At 50.4% G+C, this 21,786-nt stretch overlaps 1 protein-coding gene across 4 annotated transcripts in view; it reads left to right on the top strand.

Annotated features, from left to right (window-relative positions):
- Window positions 1-21,786, top strand: part of UGT8 (UDP glycosyltransferase 8) — a 77,838-nt gene that overhangs the window by 23,772 nt on the left and 32,280 nt on the right. For all 4 annotated transcript variants that reach the window (XM_055142935.1, XM_055142938.1, XM_055142937.1 and 1 more), the window contains exon 2: window positions 912-1,735. In XM_055142935.1, the coding sequence (XP_054998910.1) occupies window positions 914-1,735 (822 nt within the window). In that variant the 5' untranslated portion in view covers window positions 912-913. The remainder of the gene's footprint in view (window positions 1-911; window positions 1,736-21,786) is intronic.

Raw genomic sequence — 21,786 nt, forward strand, 5'->3', positions numbered from 1 at the left:
GTCTTTAGAGAATAAAAAGGTAATTAGAATACATGCCAAGAAAACCATCGTTCTTCCCTCCTCCCCCTTCCTGCGGTCAGTGCTGTGACGACAGGGCCTGTGTCCATGCTGGCAGGAGTGCTTGTCCAGCGGGGGTGCTCACACCATCAGCTGCCATGCTCATGGAGGCCCGCACCCCTTCTGCGGTGCTCACACACACACACACACACACACACACACACACACACACACACCTGGTTGTGGTGTGACCTGAGATTGCCTGTGGCAAATAGCAGAGCTGCTCCGTGCATGTGGGATCCCAGGGACTTGAACCCATGACCCCAGGCTTGCAAGGCAGATTCTCTAAGCCCCTGAGCTAGTCCTCTGCATCTCTGGGTAAATGTAAGCACTCTATTTTTTTTTTGGTTGGTTGGTTTACTTGTTTGGGGGTAGGGGGGGTCACACCCAGGAGTGCTCAGGAGTCACTCTTGGAATGATATACAGTGCCGGGGATTGAACTGGGATTGGCTCCCTGCCAGGCAAGCATCATCACCCTGCGTACTCTCTCCAGCACCGTGAACTCATAAGTGATCTTTAGCCATCGTTACCGTGTTCAATTCGATAATGCTGAACAGAACTTCTCACTCCCGTTTGCAGAGGCAAAGCTTGTGTCCTATTTGCATTTGCTCGGTTTTGCTTTGGGTTTGGGGGCATTACAACCCAGTAGTGCTCAGGGCTTTCCTGTTCGGCTCTGTGCTCAGGGATCACTCCTGGTGGGCTCCGGGGGACCGTGGGGGAGGCCCGGGATTAAATCCAGGTTGGCGGGCAGGCAAATCTAACACCCTCCCCGCGATCCCATCTCTTCCCTCCCCACCCCCCGCCACCCAGCCGCCCTGCATTCCGTCTGATGCCACTTTCTGGTTTCCTTGCAGCGATGAAGTCTTACACGCCGTACTTCATGCTCCTGTGGAGTGCCGTGGGCATCGCCAAGGCTGCCAAAATCATCGTGGTCCCGCCAATCATGTTCGAGAGCCACATGTACATTTTCAAGACGCTGGCCTCGGCCCTGCATGAGCGCGGCCACCACACGGTGTTCCTGCTGTCGGAGGGCCGCGACATCGCGCCGTCCCGGCACTACAGCCTGCACCGCTACCCCGGCCTCTTCAACACCACCACCTCGGACGCCTTCCTGCAGTCCAAAATGCGGAATATCTTCTCGGGCAGGTTGACGGCCATCGAGCTCTTCGACATCCTGGACCACTACACGCAGAACTGCGACATGATGGTGGGCAACCGGGCGCTCATCCGGGGCCTGAAGAAGGAGAAGTTCGACCTGCTGCTGGTGGACCCCAACGACATGTGCGGGTTCGTGATCGCGCACCTGCTGGGGGTGAAGTACGCCGTGTTCTCCACCGGCCTCTGGTACCCGGCCGAAGTGGGCGCTCCCGCCCCGCTCGCCTACGTGCCCGAGTTCAACTCCCTCCTCACCGACCGCATGAACCTGCTGCAGCGGATGAAGAACACGGGCGTCTACCTCATCTCCAGGCTGGGCGTCAGCTTCCTGGTCCTCCCCAAGTACGAGAGGATCATGCAGAAGTACAACCTGCAGCCCGAGAGGTCCATGTACGAGCTGGTCCACGGCTCCAGCCTCTGGATGCTGTGCACAGACGTGGCGCTCGAGTTCCCCAGACCCACGCTGCCCAACGTGGTGTACGTCGGGGGCATCCTCACCAAGCCGGCCCGCCCACTCCCAGAAGTAAGGTTTGCCAAAATCCTTCATCGTCATTTTTTTTTTTTAACCATTCCAAGGCCAGTGTGTTAGTTTGGACTCTTTCAGGGGGCACCTCGGTGGTGCTCAGGGTTTATCTCTGGCTCTGTGCTCAGGGATCGCGCTGGAGGTGCTCGGGGTGGGGGTGGTGTGTGTCAGGGGCTGCCTGGTACCGGATGGGGTCAGCTGCGTGCAAGGCAAGTGCCCTCGTCCGGGAACGATGTCGCTGACGGTTCTGTTTTGGCCAAAGTCGGAACGGCTGTGTACGGTGGCGGTGCTCACGGTCCCTTAGTGTTACAGACCCGAGTCCTGTCAAGGCCCCTTGGGCCTTTCCCCTCCTTGCATCATGCAGCTGCCCTGAATGAGTGTTTCTGGAAGGGAGAGCGTTTCTCTCTGCCCTGTGGTACTTAGGTTGGCCGGAAGGCAAGTTTCCATTCAGTCACGATGGGCTGGGTGGACAGGTTCATTCGGAATGAATGAAAGTCATTCAAGCAGGGTTCAGGCTCCTTCCCGGCTCTGTGCTCAGGGTTGGGGGACATACTTTTCAGTGATACCTTGGGTCATCCTTCTGTTTTTCTCCAAATTGCAAGAGTGCAGGTTTCTTAAGACTGGATTAGGCCCAGTCAACGCAACTGAATAGAAACCAGGTGGCAAGAGGCCCTCCTCCTTCAGACAGGACCACTGGCAAGTTTAGGGCCAGCCAGGCACAAGAGGAAATCATGTTGTTTGGAATTCCTGAACAGGTACCCCAGTTTTAAAGACACCATGCTTCCCCGCGATGACATTTCAAAGATGAGATTCAGTGTTCTTTACAAAAACATATTTACCGTCTAAGTAAAACCTGAGTGCTGTTTACTGGCTGACTTCTCTGTGATTTCTGCCCTCCGTCCTATTTTATTTTTCAATCTGGCATCTTAAATTCACAGGGGCCCACCCTGCCTAGCTACTGTTTGAGAGGTTTGCTGCACCACGTGTTTCCCCCCTTTTGTCAAACCGGCACGTGGACGTGTGTCCACAGCTGGGCTGAAAGGAAAGTACTGTTTGTTGTTTTTTTTTTTAAATTGAATCACCATGAGATATGGTTACAAAGCTTTATGTTTGAGTTTCAGTCATGCAATGGTTAAGCACCCATCCCGCCACCAGTGCACATCTTCTACCACCAGTGTCCCCAGTATCCACCGCCTTCCCACCCCTCCCCCCGCCTATGGCAGACAATCTCCCCCATACTTTCTACTTTTGGGCATTATGGTTTGCAATACCAGATACTGAGAGGCTATCACGTTTGGTCCTTAACCTACTTTCAGCACACGTCTCCCATCCCGAACGATCCCTCCAACCATCACTGACTTAGTGATCCCTTCTCTATCCCAGCTACCTTCTCCCCCAGCTCATGAGACAGGCTTCCAACCATGGAGCAATCTTCCTGGCCCTTGTGTCTACTGTCCTTGGGTGTCAGTCTCCTACTGTTATTTTGTATTCCACAAATGAGTGCAGTCCCTCTATGTCTGTCCCTCTCTTTCTGACTCATTTCATTTAGCATGATACTCCCTATGACCATCCACTTATAAGCAAGTTTCATGACCTCATCTTTCCTAACAGCTGCATAGTACTCCATCATGTAGATGTACCAAAGTGAAACCACTCTTGGAACCATAAGTTCACTCTGCATTTTGTCTCAGCCCCTGAAGGCATTTCCCAAGAATGGTTGAGCTGCTCATGGTTTTTTTGTTGTTGTTGTTGCTGTGGTGGTGCTGGGGTGAAGGGAGTACCTGGCAGTGCTCAGGGGCTACTCCCAGCTCTGTGCTCAGGGGCTTACCGCCAGCACTGCTTAGGGGACCGTATGGTGCCCGGGATCAAACTTTTTGTTTGAAATGGGGTTGTCCACATGCAAGGCAAGTGCTTTATCCCCTGGACTTCCTCTCTGAATTTTTTTTTCTTGAAACAACTTGTATTCTTAAACTTCTGAAAGTGGCCTCTCCATGCTAGCACGTTTATTTCTAGCCCTGGGGTTACTCCGTGTCCAAACGTTCTTCTGTCTTCTCTAAGGTGGGCATCGCAGGGGAACGTCCATTGGGCGGAATTTCCACCTGGGATCGTAATATGATTGGAGTAGGCAGCGGTCCATCAAAGTGTACCAGACACGGTAAAGTGATGTGCTTCCCGTAATATGGAAACAGCAAAGTGACAAGATCAGTGACCCCTCCCCCCCAAAAGACCCTGTGGCATACCCAATGGAGGTTGCCAAGGGCTCAGACTTCACCTTCAGTTTCAGGGGTCAACGACCGGGGTGAAGCTCAGCTCATTCCACCCCTTCCTGAATGTACCCAAGCCCATTTTCTTGGCTTTGCTTTTGTTTGTTTGGGGGCCACACTCAGCAGTGCTCAGGACTGACTCCTGTTGCTTTACTCGGGGCTCCCTCCTGGGGCGCGGGACCCTGCGGGGTGAAAGGGAAGCCCGCTGCCCCATCTCTGGTCCCTCCGGTCCCGTTTTGAGTCCTTCCATACCCCAGCGGCCCTGCTCTGCCTCTGGGGGCTTTGTCTGGATTCTCTCTCGCGCCCTCTCACCGGGCTGAAGGAGGAATCGGTGCCGAAAGGAATCCTTGAGTCCCTGCAGATATTTTTCTTACCATTGCAGGGCACGCCAGGTAGGCATTTGCCTTGCATGTGGCTGACCCGGGCTCGATTCCTCCGTCCCTCTCAGAGAGCCCGGCAAGTGATCGAGAGTAATCCTGCTTGCACGGCAGAGCCTGGCAAACTACCTGTGGTGTGTTCGATATGCCAAAAACAGTAACAACAAGCCTCACAATGGAGACGTTACTGGTGCCCGCTCGAGCAAATCGATGAACAACGGGATGACAGTGCGACAGTGCTACAGTGCAGTGCACGCCATACAGAGATCTGATGTTCAGTTTTTCATACTACACATAATGTCAAGAAAAAAAGTCCACTTGGGGCCTCTAAGCCATGCTCAGGAGGCCTGTGGCCATTGAGCGCCAGGGTCAGCCCCAGTGAAGCTGGGGGCACCTGTGGCATTGGAGATGAGTTACGGTTACTTCTTCCTAAGTCGCTGTGTAATTCACCAGGAAAACCAGACGGTCTTGGGAGTTTTTGCCGGGCTCTCTTTGATTACTCATCCACTGTCCTAGCTGGTTGCTGGTCTCTTCAAATTCCTGTTGGTTTGTGTATGTCTTAGAATTCATCCCTGTATTCCACCAGACCCGATCAGGCCGTCAGCCTGAGCCTATTGGCTGAGCTTGGTCTTCGGCCCTGGAGGTTTTTTGTTTTTTTGTTTGTTTGTTTGTTTTTGAGAGATATAAAGTATAACTCAAAAATATTTTCTGGTTTGTGATCATTTGACATTGGTTTGACCTAATTTGTGAACCTTTGTTCTTTTTTCCTTCTTTGGGCATTTTGGGAAATAAGTCATCTGAAAATGTGCCTTTTGCTTATACTCACTGGTTTGGCATTTGCCACACAGAATAATTTAGATGTGTGTGTGTGTGTCTATGTGTGTGTGTGTGTGTGTGTATGTGTCTATGTGTGTGTGTGTGTGTGTGTGTCTATGTGTCTATGTGTGTCTGTGTGTGTCTATGTGTGTGTGTCTCTGTGTGTGTATATGTATGTGGGGGTGTGGATGTGTCTGTGTGTGTCTGTGTTTGTGTGTGTATCTGTGTGTTTGTCTATATGTGTGTGTGTGTCTGTGTGTGTATGGGTGTGCCTGTGTCTGTGTGTGTATCTGTGTGTTTGTCTATATGTGTGTGTGTGTCTGTGTGTGTATGGGTGTGCCTGTGTCTGTGTGTGTATCTGTGTGTGTCTATGTGTGTATGTCTCTGTGTGTGTATATGTGTGGGGGTGTGGATATGTCTGTGTGTGTCTGTGTCTGTGTGTCTGTGTGTGTATGTGTGTATGGGTGTGCCTGTGTCTGTGTGTGTATGTGTGTGTGTGGTCTGTGTGTGATATACTCCTGGCATATCTATATCTGGGACATAGACCCAGATGTGTTTGTAGCTATCCTGGGAAGCTGATGAGGCTCCTAGTGTGCGTTTCCGTTTTAGGGTGCGCTTTGTAGATCTCCGATGGGTGATGTCGTGGCGTCTGACGTTTCTGATGGTCTCAGCAGTTTCCCCTTCCTATGCCTAGGGACATGTGGGGACATGTGCTCCTCTGGGATCGCTCAGGAGATTTATTGGAGATGATAACTTCTCCCTAAGGGTTTAAGAGTTAATAAGTTTCTCAGACCACCCCCACGCCCCCCACTCCCCCCGACCCTGTGCGCAAAGGATTTACAGAGCCTGATTGGGACACAGAAATACCAGGACTCTCAAGAGGTCACTAGGACAGCGTCACTGTTAACTGCCTGAGTAGCTGGCTCTGGGTCGGCTCCTCCAGACGTCTGGGAATGATTTTACAGCAGGATTTGGTTTCCCACCTGGGAGAGAGGGTGGGGAACATCCTTCAGACCTGCCTTCAGAAGCCAGAGGAAGCCGGGAGAGGGGGTGGCTTTGCTTTGTTCCTTTGATCTGTCCTCACCCCTTACAATCTGGAGAGTCACCCATTCCTGTGGTGTCCCTTACACGCCCAGTTGGGCGCACCCCAGGCCCCCAGGTAGCTAGCTTGTTGCAAAGCCAAGTGGAATGTGGATTGTTTCGCTCATGGGAATTTTGTTGGATCTTGTCTCATTCAGACATGGTTAGAATGTAGGTATAGGAAATGGTGCCGTGATACCAAGACAACAATTGTTGTTAAATAAAACACTTTACTTAAACGCTGTGGCTTACAAACTAGTTCATAATACAGTTGTCCCAATATTCCGATATTCCGACACCAGTACCACTGCTGTGACCTTCCCTCGACTGCTGTCCCCATTTTCCCAAACACCAGTCGGGTTTTTGTTGTTGCTGTTTTTTTTTTTTTTTTCCATTGGCTTGTTTGTTTGGGGGCTGTATCCAGTGATGCTCGGAGCATATTCCTGGCTTTGTACTTGGGGCTCACTCCTGAAGTGCTCACGGGGGCATATCCCGTGCTGGGAGAGCACAGTGTTAGCCATGTGCTAGGCGAGTGCCTCACTCCTGTGCTCTCTCCAGCCCAGACAGTTCGTGTTTCGTTATTTGGTGCCATTTGAACAGCTAAGCGTGTGAGCACTGTGCTGTGACATGGGGCGCCTTGAAATGAGCCTGAGGACAGGGGTCCAGGTACTCACCTTCCACGTGGACAGTCCCTGTTCGATCCTGGGCACCTCACTGTGCCCTGAGCACTGCCAGGGGTGGCCCACACACAGACCAACAAATAACATTGCACTGAGAGGAAGGGGCTGTAAGTTGGAAGCATCCCCCGGGGGTTTAATCGCTTTCTCATTGCAGAACTATAGACAACACGGGGACACATTTTCTGGAAAAAAATTTCCTTTGGGCTAAGAAGATAGGAGCCCTGAGAATTGATCCCAGTTCAATTAAGCTTTTTTGGTTATCCAATGAGAAAGGGACAATAACATCTCTAAGAGCTTGTAGCGTTTTTTTTTTTTCCCCTTTTTTGGGTCACATCCAGTGATGCTCAGGGGTTACTCCTGACTCTGCACTCAGGAATCACTCCTAGCGGTGCTGGGGGACCATATGGGATGCTGGGGATGGAACCCCTGGGTTGGTCTCTACCTGCTATGCTATCGGTTCAAGCCCTGAGCTTGTAACTTCTAGTGGATTTACGGGGTTAATCATAATCCTGCCAAAGAACAGTGTCTTGGCTGAGGAAGATACTGACGATGCAGATGCTTCAGGGGAGCGTTTGTAGACGGTTCCTGATGGGTTTAAGTGGACATCAGACATTGTTTTCTTGCCGTTCCCCGTCACTACAGTCCTGATCCTGCCTCACCTGATCGTTTGTACTTTTTGGACTGTTGTCTCCTTACATAAAGCATAGAGACCTCCGCGTGTGGACACCCTGCTTACTCCTTCCTTCCTTCTTGAGTACCTGGAAAATAGTAGGTGGTCAGTAAACGTTGAATCCTAAATGACTTAAATAAAAATCATTGCACACCCCCACCGCCTCCCCCCAATAAAAACCCCAGGTGATTCAGCTAGTGGAACACTGTTATTAATATTACAGACTTGTGTCCCCATACCAGCCCGGCCATTTGCTGGCCAAACACTCCAGGGCAAGTTACTGCAGTGAACTAAAGCTACTACCTAATGGTAATCCAGTGAGGAAGGCAGTTGCCGTGCATTGCCCGGCTGGTGAACGCTAATGGGCCCCAGGGCCTTGTTCTAGGTATGTTTGATGTAACATGAGGGCTGCTGCCATATGGAAAGATGATCTGAGGCAGGATGGCGCTTAAGCGTGCACCTTCAAAGTGCTTTATTGCTAGGGTGAAGGCGTTAATGACATCATTATGTCTCCAGTTGTAGACTTCTGTTGGGTTGTTCATTTGGGGGCCACACTTGGTGGTGTCCTGGGGCCACTCCTGTCTCTCTGATCCTGGGGTCTCTTCCTGGTGGTGCCGGGGGTGGGGGAGAACCAGGGTTGGCCTCCTGCAGGGCAGGCACTAGAACCCCTGTCCTGTCTCTCTGGCTCTAGACGTTTTTAACTTAGGGAAACTCCATTGTGGGGAGGGTTACAGATAAGAGATGAACTGAGATAAGAAAGTATGAGACAAAGGTCAGAGTCATGAAAAATCCATTGTGTGTCATTTTGCCATTTACCAGACACTGCCACCGCCCTGAGACACACACACACACACACACACACACACGCAGCACTTGGGAGAAGCGACCTTGAGGGCCAGCTTCATTAGATTGGCTGCCTGCGAGCAGCTCAGTTTCGAGGAGAGAGACTCAAGTCACCAAAATGGCTTTCCAGCTGGTTTTTCATTGATTCACCTGGAGTCTATTAATGACGATTTGATGTGATACTGGAAAATGGAGAACTCTAATAGTGATTGAAGTGTTCCAGCCCAGCTCTAGGGCCGGTCCTCGAGGTTAACAAATTTGATCCAGGAATGCACAGATGGGGACAATTAAGGACATTTCAGTAATATGCTCGAGGCATAAGGTATGTCCTCTCATGATATATGAAATCTAGAGATATGAGCGGGCTTATTGCACCATGCAGCTAAGAATGTTTTTGAGTATCACTTCAGTGGTTTATGGCCTTCAATTTCTGGTTTTGGATACCTTAATGCACAAATAATTTGTGCGTGTGTGTTGCGGGGCAGGGAGGGAAGGGAGGAGGGAAAGGAGGAGGGGAGGGAGGAGCTCTGGGCCACGTCCAGCAGTCCCCCAGGCCTACTCTTGGCTCTGTGCTCAGGGCTCACTCCTAGGGAGGCCCGGCTGATCTCCAGGGTGCTGGGGATTAAGCGAATGTGGTTATGTGCAGGCTGACACCTGTGTCCTGTCTCTCCACCCCCCCACTAACGTTTACACACTGTCTTTATCGGTGCACAGCGCTGCTGTGCTAGGTTGGTAGCTACGTGTGATCAGGAAATCGAGACCGATAGTAGTGTTTGGAGGAGACTAATGATCCAACTTCAACAGTTAATTTTGAGCTTAACTATGTCGCCGCTCATGGTCGTTAGGCACCCCTGGAAGATTCCCGTGGGGGACTCAGCTCTGTGACATCTCCGCAGACCTCTCCTGCAGAAGTTTTGTAGGCAGAGCAGATTGGTCTTTATTTTGTGCCGTGGAGACTCTCTCTGCAGGAAGGGGTTCTGGCCTCAGTGGAACCATCAGCCGCTTCCTCAGTTCAGTCAGAGGGTCGTTTTCTAAGCAGCCCTGTAGTATGAAATAACGTTTCAGGTGCTTCTGTAAGGATTTGGGGCCTAGATGGTACAGATTGACACAACTTTAAGAATATATGCAGCCAAACCTGCTTGTAACTGATATTGCAAAGACTTCCATGATTCGGGGGCCTTCAGGAGACCTGGGGGGTCCCTCCGGGAGCTTCCATGTGTGTGTCTAAGGAGGAGGTGACAGGGGTTACCTGGGTCACACTGCTGGTGTTTGGGGGTCTGCAGAGCTGGGCCTGGAGGTCCTTGGGGGTCCAAGTAGTCCCAGAGATTGAGTCAGGGTTGGCCGTGCACAAAATCAGTGCCCTAATGCCTGGACCATCTCTCTGGCCCGACATGATTTTATAAATCCTTATTTAATTAAAACCTTTTTTTAAATTTGGGAGTTTTGGATCTATAACTTACAGTGCTCAGGGATCACCCCCGACGGTGCTTGTGGGGACCTTAAGGGATGCCAGGAATCGAACCCGGGTCAGTCTCATGCAAGGCAAATAGCCGCTGTGCGATCTCTCCAGCCCTTTGCTGTAGTAGCCACCTTCCTTTCTCTGCCCAGCGTGGACGCTTTAAGATGCCCGGGAGAGGAGTTCACTAAGCAATTAATGCAATCCCTGGTGATGTCAAGGGAAATATTTTCAGTGGATCATTTTTACAAATGATTTTTGTCATTGCTGTCGGTGTCCTTCTGGGGGGTTTGGAGAGGGATGCTGTACAGCCCCCCCCCCCGCCCCCGCTCTTTCACTCCAGGCCACACCGTTCTGTTCTGAAGGTCAAGTTCCTGCCGCCCGTGAGCGTGTCCGATGTTTCCTGCGCTTACGGTTTGGCGGCCGGAGGCCCAGTGTCCGCGTGAGCCTCTGAGGAGCAGCCGAGACAAACCACCTATTTCAGAGCCGTGTTTGTGGAACTTTTTACAGCAACTTTCCAGGGGCTGCGGCAGAGTTGCCAAGTGGAAAAACATGGGCTTTTCCAGGCCCCGGCTTTTCATCTCGGCCTTGGCGTGACTGGGGGAGGAGGGAGGAGGCGGCCGGGATGCGGGGCAGCGGGCTCCTGGCAGGGAATGCAGTGCCTGCGCCAGCCCCGATGCAGTGCCCTGGGAGGGGGGGCGGGCCGTGCCGTAGGGTGCCTCCCCGGAGAGACTGGCACCTGGGGCTTCTGCTTCCACCGTGGGCCTTTGCGCTTCGTTTCCCCTCGTCCGCTCCCTTCCCGGAGGAGCGTGCTAAGGCCTGAGGAGTAGGAGGGGCCCGGAGGAGACCCTCCATGTGCCTTAGGAAAGAAACGGGAGGGAGGGGACCAGTTCTGTGTCTCTGGTCCTCGGTACCTTCTGGCCTTTCTGCCGAAGAGCGTGACTCTTCCTCTGACACATCCTTCCTCAGGGAGTGCAGGGGAGATGGATGAAGGGCTGCGGGGCCTCTCGCCACAGTCTCCCCCCGTCCCCCCTGAGCTGCGTCATTAGATCACCTAGGGACCTTCAAGAAAGGTTTTATTTCCCTAAGACATGCATGCACTCAGCAGGCAACCCCAGTCTTTATTTTTTTTTTTTTTAATTTTACTTGAGGGCCCATGATTTCCAATGCAGTTAGTGGGAGGCTTCATGCAGACAGCATTTCAGCGCCACAGCCTCCCGCGGGGTCCCCGTGTCTCCCCGACATCTCCCTGCTGCCCCACCTCGCTTCCTACTGAGCTCTAGTTCTCAGCGTCTGCTTCCTTCCGACGTTTCCTTACATTCCACATAGGAGAGAGATGGTTCCGGGTCCATTCCTCTCCTGACTAACTAACCCCACTCCACAGGAGTTTCTCCAGATCCGTCCATGGAACAGCACATTGAGTGATTCATCTTTCCTGAGAGCCGCGTCGCATCCACTGTGTCTGCCGTATACCAGTTCTTTATGCCTGTCACCTGTTTTGGGTCCTTGGGTTATTTCCAGGTTTTTTTTTTTTTCTGTTGTGAACAGTGCTGCGATGAACATAGGAGTGCAGTTGTCTTTTTTTTTCTGAGTAGAGTTTTCGGGCTCGTGAGGTAAATGCCCAGAAATGCATCTGCTGGGTGTTACAGAATCACAATTTTTACTTTTCAAAGAAGTGCCCATGTTGGGGGCTGGAGCGATAGCACAGCGGGTAGGGTGTTTGTCTTGCACGCGGCCAAACCCGGGTTTGATTCCCAGCATCCCATATGGTCCCCTGAGCACCGCCAGGGATAATTCCTCAGTGCAGAGCCAGGAGTGACCGCTGTGCATTGCCGTGCATGACCCAAAAAGCAAAAAAAAAAAAAAAAAAAAAAAGAAGTGCCCATGTTGTTTTGTTGTTCCCTACAAAGTTTGGACTGGTAGATATTCCCACCAGCAGAGAAGGAGTCAACTCCACACTTGATCCAGTCTTCTTCCTGGTCTGCCCCCCCGCCCCCCGCACCTCTTGTGCCTCCATGTCCTTGGTACCCCCCCCAAAGTTGTTTAGATATGAACTCCCTGAGATTTTTTATTGAAAAAACTATCGTGGGGCCAGCAGGCTTGGGGGGAATATTGTTGCCCCTGGTCGTTATACAGTTCATCTGTAGGATCGGCGATTTGAATTTAATATGACATGATACAGTAGATTTCGAATGTAGATCAGGATTACCAATAGTGATGGGATTTCTCTTCTAGAAAATAGTTTTTACTGGAAGTTACATATATGGGCGTACGTGTATGTGTGTGTGTGTGTGTGTGTGTGTGTGTGTTCAGCAGCTAGGAGAGTGCCGGGTAGCTGGCCCTCGGGAGCGCCCGCCAGCTAGCTGGGAACTGAATCGTAGGTTCCTGGAGCGAAAACCCGCAACTCTGCTCTCTCGCTTCCTCTCCACCATCTTTTTATTCTCCAACATTCCTTCTCTTGGAGCGGGCTGGTGTTTGGGCCACACTCAGCGATGCTCAAGGCTTTCTCCCAGCACGGTGCTGAGGAATTACTCCTTGCAGTGCTCGAGGAACCAAACGTGGGGCCAGGAAGGAAATTGGGATCAGCAGAGACAGAGCCTTAACTATCTCTCGGGGCCTTTTTTCTCCAGCATTCCAGAAATCACCTCTGGCTAATAGGCAGCACTGGGTCGAAGGCAGCCATGAGTTTAAATTCATATGACATAAATGCTTCACTGTCACTGTCCTCCCGTTGCTCATCGATTTGCTCAAGCGGGCACCAGTAACGTCTCCATGGTGAGACTTGTTACTGTTTTTGGCATATCGAATATGCCATGGGGAGCTTGCCAGGCTCTTCCGTGTGGGCAAGATACACTCTCGGTAGCTTGCCAGGCTCTTCGAGAGGGGCAGAGGAATCGAACCTGGGTCGACCACGTGCAAGGCAAATGCCCTCCCCGCTGTGCTATTTCTATGCTTTAAAACTCTAAGAAATGATATGACCAGATAACTTGTCCTTATATCTGAAATCTTTTATGATCTCATTTGTCTTTTTCTATTTTATGAATGCAAACATAGTAAGACATCTTATTTATGCACTGACACCTTGTTCATGCAAACCAGGAAACATAAAAGGTCCTGTTTGTTTGGGAGGGCCACTCTTAGAGGGGCTCAGGGCTGACTCCCAGCCCTGCCTCAGGGGTCACTCCTGGCGGTGCAGGGCCAACATCCTGCCGCTGTCCCTCGATCATGTCCAGGTCCTATCTTTCACTGACCAGTCACCGATACCAGCCTGCTGACTCAGGACATTTTTATGCTGTGAGTACCATTTGGCCTTTCACTTGGAAGGCGTCTAAGCTTGCCAGCCCTAAGCCTATACTTAAGCAAAACACAGGGCCCATGTCCAGCTGTGCTGTGCCTCCGTAGGGCACCTGGCGGGGAGTTGCTTGGTCATGGGTCTGGGTAGAGAAAGAGAACATCCCACGTTTCTGTGGTTTGGGAAGGCTCCTGGGAGGGTCCCGGGGTGCAGGTTGTCTGCACAGCCCCCATAGCTACCCTCAGAGGCTCCAGTCCGTGTGACAAAGCCTTACAGGCCAGAACCACGTGGAGAGGAGGAAAATCACCCGTTTCCAGCCTGCACATGGGGTGTGGGCAGCCTGGGAGACCTTCTGTAGCACCAGAAGTGATGGCGCTGGGAGAGAGGGGACATCAGGGTGGGCACACAGACCCTACCATTTTCTTTTGGCTCTCTTTGTTTTTTTTTTTTTTTTTTTTTTTTACTGGAGTGATAGCACAGTGGGTAGGGCATTTTGCCTTGCACACGGCCAACCTGAGTTGATTCCTCCGTTCCTCTTGGAGAGCCCGTCAAGCTACCGAGAGTATCCCGCCCACATGGCAGAGCCTGGCAAGCTCCCTGTGGTGTATTTGATATGCCAAAAACAGTAACAACAAGCCTCACCATGGAGACGTTACTGGTGCCCGCTCGAGCAAATCGATGAATAACAGGACGACAGTGCTATAGTGCTACTTTTTGGTTTTGGTTTTGGAGCCACACCTAGGGGTGCTCACACTTATTCCTGGTTCGTGCTCAGGGATCACTCCTCTAGGGCCTGGGGGGGGGGATGGAGGCTCAGGGTGCTGGGGTCAAATTGGGTCAACCACTCAGCAGGCAAGTGCCCAAGTGCCTTACTCCTGTGCTGTTTCTCCTGCTTCTTTTGGCTTTTCGTTATGGTATATGTTTGTTTGTGTTGGCCGCTAATACTCGGAAATTCTACCAGTTAGACCATTGACAGAACATCTCCTTAAGAAACATGCTGTACAAGGAGAGGAGAGAGGGAACGACCACACATCCTTAAAAGCTGATTATCTGGATCATCCCCATTAAAGCGGGATTAAATGGCTGTAAATTACATGAGTTACCTACAAATAAAATGACTTAGAATTGATTCATGGATTGATTACTGGTTTGCTGACTTTTCAGAATTAGAGGAGTCAAATGTGACAGGGGAACTTAATGCCAAGGTGAGAGTAGATTTTCTTCCCTCAGTTTGTTTTCATTTCTTCTCCCGGATACCGTGAAAATAAAATTATCGAAGTAAGTGGGTCTGATATTACACTTATTTGAATATAGTGGCTAGTTATTATGGTTGAATTGTTAGATAATCAATTGGGTCTATTGGCAAGTCCTTTTAATTGCAGTTGAAATGACTTAATTTGCATAACTCTTTGAGAAAGACCTAATTTCTAGAGATTAAAAGCTGTCAGAAAGCATGGTAAAGGCGAGAGGGCTTTTACTTTTTTTTTTTTGGCTTTACCCAGCTGAGATGGAAAGTCTCAGATGTCCTGCTTTGGCCCACACCTGGCAATGCTCAGGGGTTACTGCTCCTGGCTCTGCACTCAGGTATTACACTGGGCGGTGCTCGGGGACTCTGTGGGATGCAGGGAACCAAACTCAGGTCAGTCATGTGCCAGGCAAACACCCTGCCTGCTGTCCTATCACTCCAGCCCCGGGCTCTTGCCTTTTATAGAACTACTACTGTCCTGTAGTAGTCTGCAAAGAATAGATCTTTCTACATTTGAATGAATATTATTTCAAGTTAAGTACGCAAATGCTCTTTCACCCAGTTTATTTTGCGCATTCATTACAGCTGTGGTTTGAAAGATGGAAACGTAAGTTTACTTGCCTCTCTTGGGTCTTTCTGATAAGGAAATAGAAAGGTTCCCATTGTGTTTCGCTTCTCAGCAGCATTACTGGTTAGAAAGGAGAAAGTTTGCGGAAGATAAAAAGTGATGTTATGTCCAAGAGTGTGTACAACTTAGTTTCATTTGGATCCAAAAAATGGTCCTCTTTTTCAAAAGTTTATGGACTTTGGATGACAATGTTTGAATATAATATAGTCAACCCTCTTGAATAAAGAGTAATAAAGTTTTATAAAATAATATCATTTTAATTAAGCTTTTGTTTAGTAGCAAAGGGGAGCTCCCAAGGGGGTTCAGGTCCCCATAGCCCCTCCAGGGCTTCTCAATCAATTTGGCTGGGAATGAGGTCTTCTTGGACCCTTAGCTGTTGGGGATTATCCAGGATCCAGGTACCACTTCCTGCTGGGATTGAACCAGGATCAGCCATTTGCAAGGCCTAATCCTTTATCTTCATACCATCTTCAACCCTGATATGAATTCTAATTAATTAATTAATTAATTAATTGTCTTTTTTAGTCACCCCAGCGATGCTCAAGGGGTTATTCCTGGCTCTGCACTCAGGAATTATACCTGGCAGTGCTCAGGGGACTATATGGGATGCTGGGAATCGAACTGGGTTCGGCTGTGTGCAAGGCAAATGCCCTACCTGCTGTGGTATCGCTTGCTCCAGCCCTTTATTTATTTATTTATTTATTTGCTTTTTTGGGTCACACCTGGTGATGGCACAGGGGTCACTCCTGGCTCTGCACTCAGAAATTACCCCTGGCGGTGCTCAGGGGACCATATGGGATGCTGGGAATCGAACCTGGGTCGACCGCGTGCAAGGCAAACACCCTACCCGCTGTGGTATCACTCCAGCCCCTTATTTATTTATTTTTTAAATTTTATTTTATTGGATCACCGTGAGAGTGAAATGAATTTTAAAGTGAAATTAAAACATGAAACCTACATAATATATATCCGTGAGCTCAGTTCAATACGTTTCTTTGGTTTTTTCTTTGGTCCCGCAATAGAGATGACAAATACGACACAGCCAGTAGCTTCATCCCCTGCCACAGAGCACAGCCTGTATTGATCACATTGCTTCTTCCAGCTGAATAGGGCCTCAAAAGGTTTATAGCCAGCATTTGAGTCCATACCTTTGTTTTCCTCTTTTAAAAGTCAGTATTAGGCACTACTGGTTACTACCAGCTGAAGCCTTGCACAGCTGTGTATTTAGCATTTAATCATGCTAAGAATTGCTAATTAGAACATCAAACTGGACAAAGCAAACCCAGTGGACTTGAGACAATACCATTTTTGTTCGAGAAACATAAATAAATAATCTTTACGCATTCGTGGTTCCATTAATAAGCATTTTGTGCCGAGTGTGTGAGGGCAGCAGTTCCTAACAGAAGGTTCTAGGCCTCTCAAAAGTAATAGAATCCTCGCACAGAAATTCAGAAACCTTCCAAAGCATGGCTGGCCTGCATCGGAGCTGCTACCTTTCCACTTGGCCTTCGCACGATACCATCCCTTGATTTTTAACATCCCCCTTCATTGGGAAAACTCCCCTTCTCCTTTGCACGGTCACACACACTTTCTTTTTCTTTTTTTTTTTTTTTTTTTTTTTTTTTTTGCTTTTTGGGTCACACCTGGCGATGCACAGGGGTTACTCCTGGCTCTGCACTCAGGAACCACCCCTGGCTGTGCTCAGGGGACCATATGGGATGCTGAGAATCGAACCCGGGTCGGCCGAGTGCAAGGCAAACGCCCTACCCTCTGTGCTATTGCTCCAGCCCCGACACTTTCTTTTTCTTTTCTTTTCTTTTTTTTTTTTTCTTTTTTGGGTCACACCTGGCAATGCTCAGGGCAGGGGTTACTCTTGGCTCTGCACTCTGCACTCAGGAATTACTCCTGGTGGTGCTCAGGGGACCCTATGGGATGCTGGGAATCGAACCCAGGTCGGCCGCGTGCAAGGCAGCCACCCTCCCCGCTGTGCTATTGCTCCAACCTACACACACACACACACACACACACACACACACACACACACGCACGCACGCACGCACGCTTTCTGCTGCCCTTCTTCTTCTTTGTTTTACATCTAATGGAACACCCCGGGACCCCATCCACCCTACCCACTCCATCTCAGGCTCCCTGAAGCTTTGGCAGGCAGCCTCCCCTCTACTTGTAGCCAGAGCCCCCCCTTTCTCACCCGCACGTCACATGCAGTTGAGCAGGAGCGAAGAGGAGAGCTAAGAAGTTGGTTGAGTGCGGTGCTAGTGACTGACAGCGCGCCCACGCGTCCCCTTTCTAGGAGTAGTGAATATTTCATTCCGGAGTCAGAGGTCAGGTATCAGCGAGACACAGCCTGCTGGCAGCGTCGTGAGTCCTCTTAGTCAAAGCAGAGGGATTGGTTCCAGAAGGAAGGGTGGGGACAGAGGTAAGGGTGGTCGCATCGACCCCACCTGGTGCAGATAGGGGAGGTGCTTAACACAGTTGTACTTTGTTCTTTGTGCGGTGTGTGTGTGTGTGGGAGAGGGTTCCCAAGCAGTGCTCAGGGGATGGGGTGGGGTGGGTGGGTCACTTCCGGTAATTGTCAGTCAACCAGGCCCTTTGGTGTTGGGCCTGGGTTGAGCGCTGTCGTTTCCCTGGCTCTCTACCTCCGTTGTAGCGTTGACTTTTCTTTCCACGTTGGGAGGGTGAACGGCCCAGACAAGGCCCACGCTGAGGTGCTGAGATGAGTGAGATGCATTAAAAATGCAAAGTGGCCCGGAGTTTGTTTCCAGCGGGCTTGCTTTGGGAGCAGGCATTTGGGGAAGTCCTGAAGTCAGGATTGTCCGACAGCGGCCAGAGAGATAGGCCAGTGGGGAGGGCGCTTGCCTTTGTAAGCGCCTACCCAGGCTCGATCCCTGGCCCCCCCTAGAGTCCCCCAAATCCCACCAGGAGTGATCCCTGAGCACAGAGTCGGGAGTAACCCCTGAGCACCGCCGGTGTGGTCCCAAAGCAAACCAAACAGCAACAACAAAAGAATTGTCTGACAGTCCGTGATGTACAAACAGTTTTCTTATTTATAAGAGGAGAGGATAGTGATACATTTTTGTCTATCAAAGATGTCATTAATGATGAGCTGAAATCATATTTGTGAGTATCCATGACAGAGCATCCCATACGTGTCGAAGCATGCTGGAGGAACTCGGACATTATCGATCCCAAAAGCCCAATCATTTGCGAGGCCCAGCTACAGTTTCAAGAGAACATTTAGTGCTGACTTTTGGTGCCATTTCTCCCTCTAACTCCAATAACAAACAGGCTTTTTTTTTTTTTCCTGGCAGTCTTTCCTATCTGGATGACAACCAAGAGCTAAAAGGCAAGTGAAAAGGGCATTTGAGAAGCCAAAATCGATGCCAAAATGTCCAAGAACTAAGTTCATATACTTGAGTCCCAGTCACTGCCCCGAGGTTTTCTCCCAGAGTTAATTCACCTTAGAAATTGCTCGGTAATTTCATTTCTGAGTCCACTGGAGATTAAGGCAGGAAATAAATCTTTGAGATCGGCAGGCTGAAAACGGCAAAATGTGGGACTGTAGGAACCTGGTAGAGAGAGAAGACTGTTCCAGAGCCAGTGGAGAAAGCGTGTGGGTGACCCAGAGATCCCAGATTTGAAGCTGAACTCCCGGGGCTCTCATGCCAAGGACCCAGAGAGCATCCGTCTGTGATGGTGTAAGGGATGTTGTCTACTCTGTATATTGTATATTGTATACTCTGTGTACTCGAGGGGGGGTGTGCTTCTCTCAACAACAGGCCTTGGTTTCTGGGGCTGGGCTTTTTCCTTCAGCCAGTGCCCCCTGTCCAAGATGCTCTCAGTTTATGTGTTGGCAGGATAAGAAACCTGGGCTGAAGTAACCTTTGGAATCACAGGCCAATATACACAACCTCCTAGATCCCTTCTGATTAGTGTGTTTTAAAATTTGTCCCGATTTCTTGAAAACGATTTTCCCTGAGACTGTTCCTGATACACAGAATGACACACAGGGCTGGCTTTATTCACTCAGGAATACTAAAAAAGTTCCTTTTAGCGTTATGAGCAAACTGTATAATAACACTTGGGAATCTTTCAATCATTTGCTTATTTGATTGAACAAATATCCGTTGCACACAGGAGACCGTGTGAGCTCCTGGAACGGCGTAAGAATTTAGCAAAATAGACTTTGTACCTTCAAGGAAGTCTGGTGGGCGAGATAGATCTTAAACTCTTAGTCACATGAAATGATGCAGGAAGGGACGATGCAGAGACCTGTGATGTATGTAGTAGAATGTATGACAAGGGCCGGGGGTTTTGTTTGGCCTGAGCATCCCAAGGAGATTTCAGTGTAGTTTTCCTGTCTTGAGGAATTTCTTGCTCTCCACCCGTCTTCTTTTGGTTTGGGAGCCATACCTAGCAGTGCTCAGGACTTACTCCTGACTAAGTGCTCAGGGGTCACTCCTGGCAGTGCTTGGGCGACCCTGTGGGGTGCTGGGGATCCAACTAGGGTCAAGTGCATTGTAGGCTTTTGGTGGCTATTTGGTGCCTTGTCACCAGCACTTCCCAGCGTGGGTCTGGTGTCAGCCCCAGCTCTCACTGCAGGAGACAGTGCTTAGGATGCACGTGACCCATAGGTGGGGGTAGCCGGTCTCTGTGTACGCGCGGGATTCCCGGGTTCTATGATAATAATAATCATCACGAATCATGAATCACGAAATCCCGTTGATCACTGAATTTCTCGAGTGGGCTCAGTAACCTCTCCATTCGTCCTTTCCCAGAGATTTTAGAAGCCTCTCTCCACTCAGCCTTCCCAACGATGCCACACTGGAGGCTCTTTCAGGGCCAGGGGAATGAGATTCAACTGGTTACTGGCTTTGGCATATAGAAACACCATGGGAAGCTTGCGAGGCTGTCCCATGTGGCCAGTAAACTCTCAGTAGCTTGCCGGGTTCTCCCAGAGGGAGAAGTAGGCTACAAGATATCTTCTGAGAGCTTGCTTTTAAGTCTCTGGATGTTGGCCGTTGATGGGATTACACACACCTGGGTTCCTCTGCCGGTACCTTCATGCATGAGGCTTGTCCAAATGTGTGGAGAGGGGCCTTGAGCATGGCTGTAGCTAGGTTACGGTGGTTTTTGGCTGCCGGGAGCTCTGTTTGAGGTGGGGAGGGAAGCTGGAGCCCATCCCCTCCGAGGGGCCCTGGGGAAGACAGCCACGCACGCAGGCAAGAGACTATAATAATGATGATGATGATGATGATGATGATGATGATGATGATGATGATGATGATGATGCTCAGACCCCGAGTTGCAAAGTAGCAAAGTTTATTGGCAAGGAGAGGAGCAAAGAAAGGAGCTCCCTAGGTAGGGAGAAAGTTGGAATAGGACTAAGTTAAAGGAAGGGAGTTTTGCGAAGGCTGTTTTAAGGGCTCCCAACATCCCTTATCATGGGCAAGTGTTTACAAACGGTGCCAGAAAATTACAATGATGTCTAGCTGGTCTAAACCTTTCCGGGCATTTCCCCCCCTTATCTTAGTGTCCCTGTCGGCCGAGGCTCCTACAGAGTTTTATGTTCCTGGGAAGCCCCGGGGATGCTGAGACGGAGCCTTGGGGGTGGGATGTGTGTCTGGTTGATGGGGGAGAGATGGAACATCTAGAGAGAAGGAACTGTGGCTTTCCCTCTCACGGGCAAGGGGGAAACTGAGGCTTCCTCTTTGACTGATGTCCCTCGCCAGCTCCCCGAGGGTGGGGGCAGGGACCCTCTCTCTCTCTCTCTAGCAGGGCCGTCTCTCCTGAGAACACCCCTTCATCCTTAGAGGAGACAGTGCCCCATCCCTTCCATCTTGGGTTGTTGCCACATCACTTCCCAGCAGTCACTGGGGGGGGGGCTGCCAGGTGCCTGGTCCTGCAGCAGAGGCTGGGCACTCGCTCCAGTACCCCCAAAGCTCTAGACGCCCTCACACGCAGTGGGTCCATTTTTTTTTTTAAATCTCTCTGGGATTCCGGCATCAGTAGCTTGTGCAAAGGGAACCCCGAGTGGAAATAAAGGGCTGCCAGGTCTCCGGCCCACCAGCACCTCTTTCTCACACTCCGCTCACCCCTTCCATCTATTGATCGGTGCTGTCCTGCTGTCCGCAGATACTGACTGGTAGGTGTTATTCCATAAGTGGAGACTGTGGGCAATTAAACCACGGTCTCCCCCTCCCGGACTGGGGAGAAGTAGGCCTCCTCCGGGCGGGGCGGGCTCCCACTGGACTCTCTCTGACCAGCTCTTTCATACCCATGTTTGTGTCCAGTGCTCTGGGCCAGGGTTGACCTGGGCATCTGGGCATCCCCCTCTCAAAACGTCACCCTCCCTTTAATCATTGTCAGTATATCTCAGATTTGGGAACTTGGCACGTGTGCTCCTCTCATCTCATCTACCTTATACAGAGTGTGTGGTCGGTATCTTACTACTTTGGGGCTTTGGGGCCACACTCAGTGGTACCCAGGGGCTGTTCCTGGCGCTGTACTCAGCAGTGACCCCTGGCGGTGCTTGGGAACATTACGTGGTGGCAGGGATGGGACAGTGTCTCTGCAGCATGCAGACAAGCGCCTTAGCCCTCCTGTGAGCTCACCGGCCTGTGTTCTGCAGCTAGAAAGGACCCCAGAGACAGCAAATCGCATTGTTTAATACTCGTACATACA

This window comes from Sorex araneus, chromosome 6, assembly GCF_027595985.1.
Source record: "Sorex araneus isolate mSorAra2 chromosome 6, mSorAra2.pri, whole genome shotgun sequence".
NCBI classification, from domain to species: domain Eukaryota; kingdom Metazoa; phylum Chordata; class Mammalia; order Eulipotyphla; family Soricidae; genus Sorex; species Sorex araneus.